Source organism: Xiphias gladius, chromosome 17 (genome assembly GCF_016859285.1).
Source record: "Xiphias gladius isolate SHS-SW01 ecotype Sanya breed wild chromosome 17, ASM1685928v1, whole genome shotgun sequence".
Lineage (NCBI taxonomy): Eukaryota > Metazoa > Chordata > Actinopteri > Istiophoriformes > Xiphiidae > Xiphias > Xiphias gladius.
Window position 1 is genome coordinate 4,051,720 of NC_053416.1, and position 13,555 is coordinate 4,065,274.

The window sequence follows — 13,555 nt, forward strand, 5'->3', positions numbered from 1 at the left end:
GATCAACTAGTCAATTAACGACTAATCGTTGCAGGTCTAGATTAAACACGATCTAGGAAGGCTGGTTCGTGACAGACCCATGAATTACAGAGGCTCATCAAACAGCAGAATTACAGCAAGCTCATTACACAGTAATCTACCAGGCATGCGTGCTTGCATATATTTGATTGGCCAATACAGAGTGCTTGCGCCAGGTCTGGCTTTTTTTTGGAGGACATCCCTGCATTTTTGTTGCCAGGACCCTCTGCATCAACCCCCTGACTGTCCATCACAATGGTCTCATCAAAAATGAATGAGGGGCTTCGGTTCACGCGCAGTTCGAATGTCGGTTCGTTCTCGGAGCTAAATTTAAGCCCTGCTCAGAGGGTGCTGCTAGATCCTGATTCCAGATACTTTCAGGTTGGGCTGCCAACTGACCTGTCGTCACATCACATCACATCGCATCAATATCGACAACGACAAACGTGTAACAATAACCACCATCTTGCCACAACATCTGCAATGAGGAGGCCATTTTTTTTAACTACAACCATATAAAGTGCACACTGCACAGTCGTCATATCCGAGCCGAGAGAAATGGAATTCGCTGTAAGAAACGAACAGGCGGACCCAAGGAGACTGAAAGGCAGTGAAGCAAACGCAGGACAGGGAAGTCTTTCCCGCAGCGGACACAACGTTAGGCCGTGTTCAAGCCGACTTTAGCTCGGCGTGAAAAAAAAATGCAGCCCTCTCAATTATTTGAATGAGGGCAGGCTTACAACACAGCGTGGGAGCCATCGCACGTGGCTCTGCCAAGAAAACACAGAGTTGTTCAGAAAAAAAAAAAACACGCTTCTGACAAACTTCAGAAAGTTAACATTAACAACCTTTGCAGATCATTAGAGCTTATTTTTAACACACACCCTATCTATGTGACTGTTCTATTTTTTGTTCCCAAAAATTCTCAATCATTTCTACTAGTAGTTCATTCTTGGCTCTGTATTATAAGTATGACATACACCGATATGCCCATACACAATCCCAAGTTCCAGTACAGTCCCGCTGTTACAGTACAATCTCCAGATGCATGATGTGTGTGTGTGTGTGTGTGTGTGCGCCTGTTTATACATATAAACACGCACATGCACACACACGCACACACACGCATCATGTCCTGTTTCTTTGGAAGTGCAGTATGCTACCAGGAAACTATGCTTACTTTCAAGCCACCACACTGGAAATCACACTCTACACACATTCCTGCTCTGAACAATTTACAAAGCTTGTAAGGAGGTCTACTGGTGAGTTTGGACTTTCTTTTCTTACAGTGGTTCAATGCGCAGAGTTAGCACTAATACTAAAACTATAAGCTTCCGACCGAGGCTGCCGACACCTTCGGAAAAAGGAATAATACTCAACAGCTAAAAGGACTCAAATATTTTGGGCTGTCATCATTTTGTACGGATACTGCGGATGAAAAATCTCAACAGAAATATTTGGCTGGGAGTTCATAAACAAGACTGGACGCATGTGCACGGATAGCTTACACATAGCAGAGAAGCCCATTATCAACACACGACTTAAATCTGTATTTATCTCGTGCAGAATGTGAATGGAGGGCAAGCAAAGAGGGACGGACGCAGGGTCAGAGAAGAAAACCGAAAGCAGAAAGGAAGATATGTTTGAGAACATGGACAGGACACAGAAAGAAGAGATGGGAAATGTTATAAACCACAGAGTCCTAACAAAGCCATGCTTTCTAAAGCTGCAGCTCACATGACAAACCCTCAGCAGCTTTATGACCTTCAGATAAACTTAAACTCTGTTCCTGCTATTAGAGCTGGTATTGTTTACTCCAGAGGACTCTGGGCGCTAACTCCATAAACATCAGCCACACCAGGCTCCGTTAACAGCACTGGCACAGGCCACCACCCCACAAACCAGACAGGCAACCGCATGATAAACTGTCAGCTAGAGGTGAAGCAGCCAGTAAGCCATATGAGACCGCTGTCGGATTGTACACCGATAAACCACAAAATTACATTATATTTTGGTTGACTTGTCTTGCTAGCCCATTCATTTCACACTTTTTTCTTAGATTGATCAGGTAGTTGGTTGCACAAATGTCGATAAAATTACATGAAATTCCCATACCTACAGTAACTACAAACCATTTAAAAAAAAAAACAAAAAAAACACGTTCTCACTTACTTGTTTTAGCCATGCATCGGTTTAATATATCCAGGGTTTGAAATTTCGGCCTCTGAGATGTCTTCTTCCACCTGAATAGTATGGAGGTGAATGGAATTTCACCTTTGGTGTTCACAAAAACACTGAAGAGCACAAAAAAAATACATTTAAACATTGGTGAGAGTCTCCAGCCGTGCTAGGCACAGCTGGGCTCTGAGATAAAGGCTAACTTTAGCATGCCAAAATACTCACAGTGACAATGCTAACATGCTGATGTTTTAGGAGGTATAATATTGACCGTGTTTGCCATCTTTCCTTTTTATGTTAGCATGCTAGCATGCTAACATGTACTAATTAAGACTAAAACACAAATTACAGGTGAGTCTGACAGGAATAAAATGTGTTTTGGTCATAAACCACAAATTTAAATTTGGACCTGATGGTGGTGTTAGATGGAAATTAAGGGGATCGTCAAAGTTATAATGATTGTTCAGACTTTACCTCCATTGTACTGGGGTCAGAAAACTCAAAGAGGGATACCTCCAAATCTCAGCAAATGAAAATAGAAAAACAGAAATTCAACATGATTAATCTTCAGTTGTGAACCATGGGTTTTGTATGAACTCCAATCACCACGCTTCTGGTCACAGCTAAATACTGTGACCAGCAGTCTGGTATGCAGGGTCACATACATGTTGAATGTGTGTTATCCTCTGTCATGCATGGAATTCCAGCATAAAAATGCACTTTCACACTCAGTCAATGAGTGAACTAGTTACTCAGTCACTCGCGGCACCAGTTAACAAGCCTCTGAGCTAACCAACATTCATTGCACAAGTCTGCTTGTCAAACAGCTGGACAAGGCAGTCATTACAGCTATCAAGTCAATAATATGGTCACAAAACCAGTCAGTCAGGAAATCAACAGATCAGCCAAAAAAAAACTTAAGCTAATCTCTAAATCCATGAAAAAAACCAGTCAGCCAGTTGACGCTGAGATGGAGCAACAAGGACCACAGAGCCTGAGAGGAGGAGGGGAGAACCAGAACAAGAGTAAAGACACAGATGAGACTTTCCAGTTCAGTGTCACTTCCAGATGGTGTAATTGTGTAGAATGTGGTATTGAAAAATAGGGAGGAGGAGGCCTGTAATAGACCGAGCTGCAGTATCCCTCTTAGCCGTGCACTGCAGCAGTCTGGACATCTTGTAACAGAGTCAAATAGTCCATTACGACTTGAACTGGATCCCATTTCCCCTTAAACTGTTTAACAAAACTAGTGCCAGGAGCAGAACAAGGAACTGTTTTGTTGACTGATCTGACAAATACTGAACCAGTGTAACGACACTCCTGTGAAGAACTCCAGTTTGAATCTGACTGCACATAATAAGCAGGAGAGTGTTAATGAATATTTATCTCGTAACACAAGTTTAAAACAGAGCAAACAAGCCACGTAGATTTGAGAGGCCTCAGTGAATATATCTCATTTGACTGAATCCGACCCACATCTCCATGAGGCTAGCTGTGATTTGTGATTTTCCATCACCTCGACTACGTTCACTGTACAAATTGGTGACAAGGTGATGCGGTTTTTCTTGATGTTGTTCTTTTTCAGCTGCACTTAACGGCTAACACACTTCAGTTCAGGCCTGAATCCTGTTCAAGGTTTGAAGCAGATGAGACTGAGAAACCAAATCAAGGTCAGACATCCAGCTGAACAGCTCAGTACAAACACTCTGCGTGAAGACGGTTCTTGCATGGACGCACATTCCTTGATACTTGGTCTCGTTTGCCATGGTATTTAAGGTAGGTGAATTTTGGTATCGTGACAAGAGAATCGGCCAGCTCCGCTCTGTTCTGCATTCTCCATATAAACGGTGCTGTGTCTCTATAAATAGCCTTAAACGCCTGGGGCAGGCCAGCCTAAGCAAGGCTGCCCAGCAAACACAGGAAAAAAAAAAAAAAAAAAAAAAAACTGTGACACCACCAACAACTCTGCTTCCCCCCCTGCGCTGCTCTGCTGAATTCATGGCAAGAAAGTCTGTTAACCCTCCTCCTGACACTGCAAGATACAGTGCAGCAGAGTAGCAACAAGTCAACAATTGGACCAGTCAGTATCAAAATCCGCCCCCACGCACGCACGCACACACACACACACACACACACACACACACACACACACACGCACACACACCCAGATTTAAGCAAAATCAGACCAACCCTTAATGCAACATATTTTCTGTTGAAACAGGAAGTTCCACCCTCTCAGTTACACAAAAGGTACACAAAGGCGTGTGGATACCAAATCTTCACACCCATATGTGATTGTTCGAAAACTCTCATTCCAAAACCGTTGCCGTTGATGTGCGGCTGAAGCAGCTTCCACTCTTCTGCTTTCAGGCTTTTCCCAAGATTTTGAAACCTGGCTGCCGGGATTTGCTCCCATTCAACCACGGGAGCATCAGCGAGGCCCAACACCGATGTTAATTGAAAAGGTCGTGCAGTTGGCGTTCCGGTTCATCCCAAAGGTGTTGGATGGGGTTGAGGTCAGGGCTCTGTGCGGGCCAGTCAAGTTCTTCCACACCAGCCCAGAAAGTTCAGAAAAACCACTTCTTTATGGAGCTGGCTTTGTGCACGGGGGCACTGTCATATTGTAACAAGGAAAGGGCCGAACACAAACCGTTGCCACAAAAGTCCCTGCTTTGTAATGGCTCTAGTGGAAGAGGCCTCTCTCAGTTGAAGTGAATGGTGTTTTTGATTACAATGCACCCTCCTGATATTGTTTTTTTTCCCCAACCAAGAAACTCCTTCAGCGCTTTATTATTTTTACTATTCTTCCTGTAACAAACATTCAAACCCCAAAGTGACTGAAATGTCCTGGTTCTGTGATGAGTCGTATGTAAGCCCTGAATCAAGTCCAGCATACATTGCGATGCATACCACAACCCCACCCTGGATAGCATAAATGAAAGGATGTGTAGTATCGGGGTTTCTTTTGAAGTTTAGATTTGCACCTAGTGGCACAGTATGTGGTCAAAATATACCTTGTTAGGAAGATGAAGGGTATCTGTAGATTTCATGTTATTTCATTGTGTCTTTATAATAAACGGAGTCCCTGAGAAAATATGAAAAATTGCATATCTGAGAAGCTCTGAAGTGAAATACAGACACATTAAAAGAACAGATCTGACATTTACCTTCCTTCTGCTCTCCCGCCGATATGCTTCCCAATAATTCTCAGTGATCCAGGGACTGAATGACCCCAGCAAAACGCCACCCGCCAGCAGTGACCCTTGTGATGATCCTAACGCACCCGGTCCATTCCTCACGCCGTGTTTTCATACCTTGCTCTCATTTATCTCTTCTGTCGCGCACACACTCGAGACACACACACACACACACACACACACACACAAGCAGTCAGGCAGCCAGCTGGCCAACTAACCAGTCATCCGCCCAGATCGTTTTGGTTCACCACCTGATACAGAAACACAAATACTGGGTCAAAGGTTGAAACAAGCAACCATGAGGGAACATGTCAACATTTATATTCCTCTCTCTTTTTTTCCCAGCTTTTCTTACTCTTCCTAAAAATACTCCTGTGACCATCATCTCATCCGGTGGTCACGGAGACATTTCTGCCAGCACACGGTCGTCCATCCCCTTGCACTCGTCCATGCTGGTCGCTTTTAATGTTGGTGACCGGGGAACTGAAGCTTATTGTACTGCTGCACACGCCGTAAATTATTCTGAATAAGAGCACCACATAAAATGGAAAATGGAAAAGTGCAGTGAGCCAGTTAGCTCCGACACCTCCTCGCCACCTGGAAAACACTTACAGAACGCTTATCAGAGAGCCCTTAGCTCAGTCAGTGAAGCATGAGAGTCCTAATCTCCAGGTCACAGTTGCCTTTAAATTACAAATGCACCCTTAGGTACTTCTACATCATTACAAAGAATCGATTTATGACATCCAACACATGCCAAGTCCATCTTTGTGACCAGGCGGTCTATTTTTTCAGTGCACAACCATTACCTCACCTACCTCTACCTACTTCACCTACTTCTTGTTTCTATTTCTATCACCTCTTGTCTTCCACATGCAAACCAGCTAGCTCCGGCCCGTCCCGTAATACCACTTTGATAGCGAGTCACTGTAGCATCCTGTCTGCCCCCAGTCCAGTATTGGAGGATGAAGAAGTAGCGCTGCCTAGAGGGCGCATGCTAACCTCTTGTCTTGTAAGCTCGACGGTGGCTAAAGCTCTTGGTAAGTAAACAGCTGACGATGCTAACGTCGGCTATGTAGAGATAGCAAAAACTTACATACGGCACCTTGAACGGTGCAAAATTCACTCTGTGGTGCAATAATGGCTGACTGAAACACAGCACTGTTATACACATCACTGCTCGACTGTCTTCCAACCACCAACGTTTAGTTCTGCAAAGTCAAGTCACACACCTTTTGGAAAGAAAGATGTAGTTCGACCAAAGAAACGTTGCAAATTAGTGCAAAACGATCCCATAATAAACATACCCATTGGTGAGAACTGGTTACATTCAGAAGTGAAGTGTAATGCAACGGCTAGGCCTAGACTGGAATTCGTTTTCCTATTGAAGAAAACAATGATGAGCCGCACGCTGGAAAACCCATCCTCTTTTGCAGATTTCTGCTTGTTGTGTGTCCTTTATGACAGGTTTCTCATTCTGTGATATTTTTATGGGAATTAAGTTTAAGAATAATGCCCTTGATTGTACGGAACTGACACTAAAACCTGACATGTACATTGACATTTTAGATCCCTATATAGAACCAATATTGTGATTTGTAAAAAAAAAAAAAAAAAAAAGAAGTAGTAGTTGCAGGAAGTTAACATTGTGTCCAGTTTCAATTCATAAACTTCTCTGACCCATAATCTGCACTATAACACTAATTGTACCAAATCACTTGGAAATTCAACTTTGCTACATTCTGGTGTGAAAATATAGTAGAATAATAAGTAAAATATTCTAGAAAACAAAATCCAATGTAGTCAGAATGCAGAGTGCGGCAACTTTTTTCTGAGACTACGGCTGATTTTTCATTTTCAGCCTTCGTACTGGTAACCCGATAGAGCGATCGCTCTCAAGTCAAGTCCTGACTTTTTTGGCATCTGAAGGGGGGCATGCCAGAAAAAGTTTCAGAGCCACAACATTAATCATACTGATATGGGTATGACAACAGATTAAAAAACATTTTTCCAAGAAATTACCTCTGGCAAATACTTTCGAGAGCCACAGTTTGGTGACTGACTGAAGTGAATTGTGATGTCTCTAACTATACCTGTGGCTAAAGGTGTAGCGTGACTATTTATGTGAAATAAAAACAACCAAATTAATCATTTTCAATTACACATCTTACACGTTACGACGACTCATCCAAAGAAATCCCGGCGCTGAAATTTTCCATATGTTTTTAACTCTGCGATGTCTGACGTACTTGCATTTAGAGATAATTTGTAGATATGCAGCGGTGGTCCTGTATGTTTTGGTTCCTGAGTTGAACTTTAATTGGAAGCAAACCCATCGGCGTGAACAGTATGCTGCCTTGATTTGTCAAAGCTGTATTTTCATCTAGTCATACTGGCTTTAACAGCATTTTATTTTATTTTTTTTAAAACACTTCTTCGTGGCACATTCAAGTGAAGCTCCAACATTTGAGAACTCTTAGTCATCTTCTGAAAAGCACCAATTTAATGAAGTACGTAGTTGAAAAATCAAACCCAGATGACAACAAAAATAAGAAAATATGGATGTCACGTTAAGGCTAATTGCATTCAAGTTATTTTTCCTAAAAAACAGTGGATTTTTAGTCTGTGCTGTTTACTGCATTGCCAGGCAACAATTACAACACTGGACAAAAGAAGAAGGTGATGGTTCATTGTGAAAGATTAACCTACGCACTACAGCTTCTACACGTCTCTGCAAGTTGATTTTCATGATGTATTAACATTAGCTTAAACCAGTGGCTGCAAATAAGCAGAACATACAGTACTCTTTGTAACTGGCATAATGTTGTCACCAGTGCTGTAAAGTATGCACCATGTGTACATAATGAGATGAAACTTGCAGGGGAACAGTTGTGCAATGTGTCATTCAATTTACAAAGTTCAAAGCAGGTAACAGTGTTCCAGATGTTGATAAGATGGCAAGAAGTGGCAAAAAATTATTTTTATTAATTCTATTTTTTATGAAACACAAACAGCAAGGAGTGTCATTTTTACCAGAGAACTGCTGCTCCCCTAACTAAAATTTTAACCGAAAGGCAGACGGCTGGGGTGGCACGCTGGCGACAACGGGCTGATATGGGTCCCTCCACCCATCGGTGTCATTCTGAAAACTCAGTAAAGTTTTACGTCCGCATGTGTGTGTTCATATATGCGAGTGTGTGTAGTGTAGAAGGGGATACATATGCATACAACATCCACTATCTCAGTAGTCTGGTCAAATTTTGTACAGCATAGTTAATGATTGCCTGCTGCGGGGAATCAGCTCTCCCCGTGTCTCTCACACGCACACACGCGCACACAGACAGACAAACACACACACACACACACACACACACACACACACACACACACACACACACACACAGGCAGACTTTGTATTCAAGGGCTCTTTGCTCCTGATGCCCTGCCCACGAATGTACAACTGACACTGCTCTCAAGTCTACAGCCGAGCTCCTGATCCAGGACACACACACACACACACACACACACACACACACACACACACACACACACACAGTGAGAAAGCAATGACAAATCATCATCTGGGCTGTACTGAGCTAAGAGTCCCCTTACATCTTACACACTTAAGTCCCTTCTGTCACTTTATGGTCCGCTGTAGTCATCTTACTTACTGTCGTTTGTTCAGTTTCACAATAACTTGTAATATCAGAGCACGTGATGGAACAGCACACAACTTAAGGGAATAACCCACAATATTTAGAGTGTGTAAGTAATCGTCTGCTTTGCCACTATCAAGCGGCTGATGTAACATTAAAGTGTATTTAACTGTTCTCGTTAAAGTTCGTGAAAGCTTTCAGAGTCACTGTTGTAAACAATAACCGATATGGAGCTCTTTATGTTGTGATGAATTTGAAGTTTCTGGTTTGTTAGGAACAAAGAGGAGAAACAAAACAATGGGGCAGGTGTGGCGGGGAAAGAAAGTGCACCACCTACACAATCTCAGGCTCTTTCGACTTCAAAGAAGATGCCACAGTAGAGGAATGATGATAGTCCTGAAAATAGATAGATATTTCAAAATCTCCCTGTGCCTCTGAAAAAACAAAAACAAAACAAAAAAAAATGCCGCTTGCATCTGGAAAACACATCTATACCTTTTTTCTTTTTTTGTCATGACTGAAGCAGCTTTTTTTTTTTTTTTTTTTAAGTCAATCCTGCTGTTTCGGCTTTTGGTTTTTAGATGTTTTTCAGCATTAAATGTCTGCGTGTAACAAAGATGGTTGTGGAAAAAAAAAACAACATGTGGCAGCAACTCTGCTAGAACCTCTTTCATTGTGTTTAAAACCTACTGAGGATAAAGCATCGCTGTTCCAGTGCAATGCGTGCTGCAGATTTCAACTGATTTATTGTATTTGGCAAATAAAGTTCATGTGCATTGTCTGGGTTTCTCACATGCAGTCAGTCATAAATGTCTCTTTTATACCCAATGGATTCATCGAGGATAACTATAATTGTAGAGGGGAGGTCATGGCGACACCTCCCTTAGTTAATTGCAGGCTGAAAGCTACTTACTGTGGTTTCAACTATTAAATTGGCAAGGTAAAGCAGTGTGGGGGTGAGAGTGGTCTTCTTCAGTCACGAGGCTACAGACGGATCTATTGGTTTCCACTTGCAGTTAAAAGCCCTTCATTGAGCAAAGCAGTCACATGCTTCCCCTGGAGCCCGAAGTACTTTGACCACTCAAACAGATTTTACAAAACAGACACTCAGACAGGGTACGGCTAACCTGCTGGCTATGCTAATCCACCTTCACCCGGGGCCAGAGCTGCCCTGGAGTCAGACATGATTTAAGTCGGATGGGTTAACTATAAGTGGGTCGAGTCTTGGCACCTTGGCTTCTGGCGAAGCTCCGTGAAAAACAGGCAGCAGCCGAGAGACTTGGGGAAATGTAATGTTATGAAGACTAAAATTTCTTATTAGTGACTGAGGAAATGCTATTTAGGAATACTTATGTTAGCATAGAGTACAAAACGATCCAAATTTAAAAACGAAATACTAGTAATAGTAGCTATCAAGATCAATAAGATAACTCGTCTGCTAACTTTTCTGAACTAATCAAATAGAAGTCCTTTCCCTTTTAAGTTTTTAGTCATGTTTTGAGTTTTTGTTAATTTGCCCGTTAGCTTACTCAGAGTGGAACGCTGCCGTTTTTGGTTCCACACCAATGAGGTTGTTTCAACTTCCCTAACAGCTCTACCGCTGAGAAATGTTTGTATAACAATGCTTCCTGTCTGTCTTAGTCCCCTAATAATAGCAATCATTTCCATTTTACACTCTACTGACCATCCCACAAATACCAGGGAATCCGGCGTTCATCACAAGTGTGAAATAAAGGGTCGTCGTGAGGGATCGCTGGATAGCATCTGGATAGTTGATGCGTTTAAATATTACGGTGTTGCTCTCTCAGAATGATAAATAAAACCCAAACATACAGAAAACAATTCCCACAGGTACTGACTGCGCATCTGTCTTCTTCAGGTTCAAACAGTCACACACACAAGCAAACAACGCTGACATGCAGACTTCAGTCACAGATGTAAGAATTTGTGCAGCGACATTTCTTAAAATGGGCTGAAATATAATTAGGCAGGTGTTAATGTAGGCTGGAAAGCCATCAAATTATATTTTATGCAAACTCGATATAACAAAACAAAACAAAAAAAACTGCCTGCTTAACCAGTTCCTAAAACAACGTCACCTGCAGCCGGTCAAAAGTGTCATTCAACCAGCTGCCGGCTTCATTCTAGGGCTGAAAAGATTTGTTACTTAATCCATCAGTGGATCGACAGGAAAGCAGTTGCAAATGACTTTGATCATCAATAAATCATTTAGCAAACACACATACACATAAATATTCTATGGTTCCAGCTTCTCAAACGTGAGGGTTTGATGGGGTTTTTTTGTTTTTGTTTGTTTTGTGTCATTTGGAAATTGAATATCGTCGGGCTGGTGGCTGGAAAAGAGGAACAACTTGAATAGAGCTGCAATGATTAGTCGATGAGTCAATCCAAAGAAAATTAACTGGCTGTTCTGATAACCGGTTAATCGTTTAAGTTGCATTTCAAGCAGAAATGTCAAAAATTTGATGACTCCAGTGTAAGAATTTGCCGCATTTCTTGGACTTACATTATAGCAAATTGAATATTTTGGGGTTTGGACTGCTGGTTGGACAAAACGAGAAATTGAATGAAACCTCCTCGTGTTCTCGGGTATTGTGATGGGCAATTTTCAGTGTTTTCTGATGTTTTATAGACCAAAGAATCAACTGATTAAGCGAGAGAAATAGTCTTCGGATCAGCAGCCGTAGACCAGAAGACCTCGGCGTGGGCTCTGGGAAAATGCGGTGGATATTTTTAATTCTTTCCAGAGATAATGTGGTCCAAGCAGACTAATCGACTGCAGTGTGTGGTCTGGTAGTGAAGTACTGCAGCTGAACAACTAAACAATTAGACTCAACCAAACAAACAGTCCATGTTCAGACACAAGACACATTAAATGTCATCACTGGTCGGCCATGAAAATTCGCAGGACAAAGTTCACGTCTTTATTGAGGAAGTTGGACGTGGTGTGTGTGCCCGACTAACCTCGCTCCATCATTCTCCCCGCAAACCACCAAACAAACAGATCTGGAGCTGCAGTGGAGATACTAATGCTTGCTCCCAGTAACAGTCTGGATCCCCTGCCAGACGTAATTTACTCTTTGAGTCCACTGCCAGCCCCCGGGCCACACATAAACACAGTCTGTTGCAGGGAGACTCAGTTAAAAAAGGCACGAGTCGGCAGGCGGGGCCCCCAGGAGCGTGTCTGGGGGCAGAGCACCTGGCTGCTCCCCAGGGCCGCGCGTCTCAGCGGCGGCCGCTGGCCCTTTAAAAGCTAAGATGGTGTCCTGCAAGCTGCAGTTTCTGTCTTCCGTTTCCTTCCTGCCTCTCGTTGATCACAGAGCATTTCGAATTGAACCTGAGCTCACCTCGCGCGCGGGCGCACACAGAGAGAGAGAGAGAGAGAGAGGGGGAGAGAAAGATGAGGGGAGGACGCAGAGAGGTTTCCGCGTGAGCCGTGCAAACGACTGTGCTCTCAGCGTGATGTCCTCGCAACGCAACGAGGACGCTGTTACCAAACTCTTCCAGCGATTGCAAAATCAAACTGCCAGCCTTGCGAGGGCACGCTCGCGGCGGGGGCTGGCAGTCGAGAGACACGCACGCTCGCTGACATTCAGATTTTGCGGCACATGTTGAGCTGACAATGTCAACTCTGCCTGTGCGCGGGCAGAGCGTGCACACAGGTAGACGCGTCTGCTCTCCACCGACCGGGGCAAAGTCAATAACGTGCACTTACTTTCTTGTTACGGGTCTCCGTGTGCATCTCGGTTGCCGGAGCGGTGCAGCGGCGGAGGGGTGGAGCAGCAGGAGCAGGAGGGGGTCGGTCGGGGCTTTGGGTGTAGCTCTATCTGAATAAGAACTGTTTGGGAGAGAGGAGGGTTCAGGGGGGCTAGTTTAACACCTTTAACAGTAATTTTTTCGGGATATAAGAACACGATCCCCGCCTCTTCCCAGTGTTTCTTTTCAGTTCATATCCGCAGCGTCGAAGGCTCCTTTTGCTCCCCCCAAAAAACAGCCAGTCTCTCTGTGCCTCTCCCTCTCTCTCTGTCGGCGTGTTGTTGCCGTGTATTCAAGGGCTGGGCTCTCTCTCTCTGCCTTTTCCTCCTCCGCCTCTCCCTGCTTGTGACCCCACCCTGCGTCCCCACCCCTCATCTCTCTGTCAGTCAGGAGCTGCGCAGCCCTGCAGCCCTGCAGAGAGGAGAGGAGAGGAGAGGAGAGGAGAGGAGCGCCGAGCCGAGCCGCCGGCGACCCGACGCCGGCTGCAGGCAGGCGGGCGGGCGGGAAGGAGGAGAGGAGCAGCAGCCGAACCGGGCGCTAAAGCATGAGCATTTTTAATTGCACGCAACCACCACCACCCTCCTGGCATCCACGTACCCCCACCTATTAATGCCATGCTGCAGCAGCAGCAGCAGCAGCAGCAGCAGCAGCAGCAGCAGGCTGCTCGTTGCTCAGTGATGGTGAAGAGAGGCACCCATGTCACCTTACTGACGTCAGCCAGCAGGCTAA

At 44.0% G+C, this 13,555-nt stretch overlaps 1 protein-coding gene across 2 annotated transcripts in view; it reads right to left on the minus strand.

Annotated features, from left to right (window-relative positions):
- Positions 1–13,154, minus strand: part of klf8 (Kruppel-like factor 8) — a 70,519-nt gene extending 57,365 nt beyond the window's left edge. The window contains exon 1 of one of the 2 annotated variants that reach the window (XM_040150266.1): positions 12,786–13,154. In XM_040150266.1, coding sequence (XP_040006200.1) covers positions 12,786–12,812 — 27 coding nt within the window. In that variant the 5' untranslated portion in view covers positions 12,813–13,154. The remainder of the gene's footprint in view (positions 1–12,785) is intronic. The other variant, XM_040150267.1, reaches the window with a different exon arrangement.
- Between the last annotated feature and the right edge of the window lie 401 nt (positions 13,155–13,555).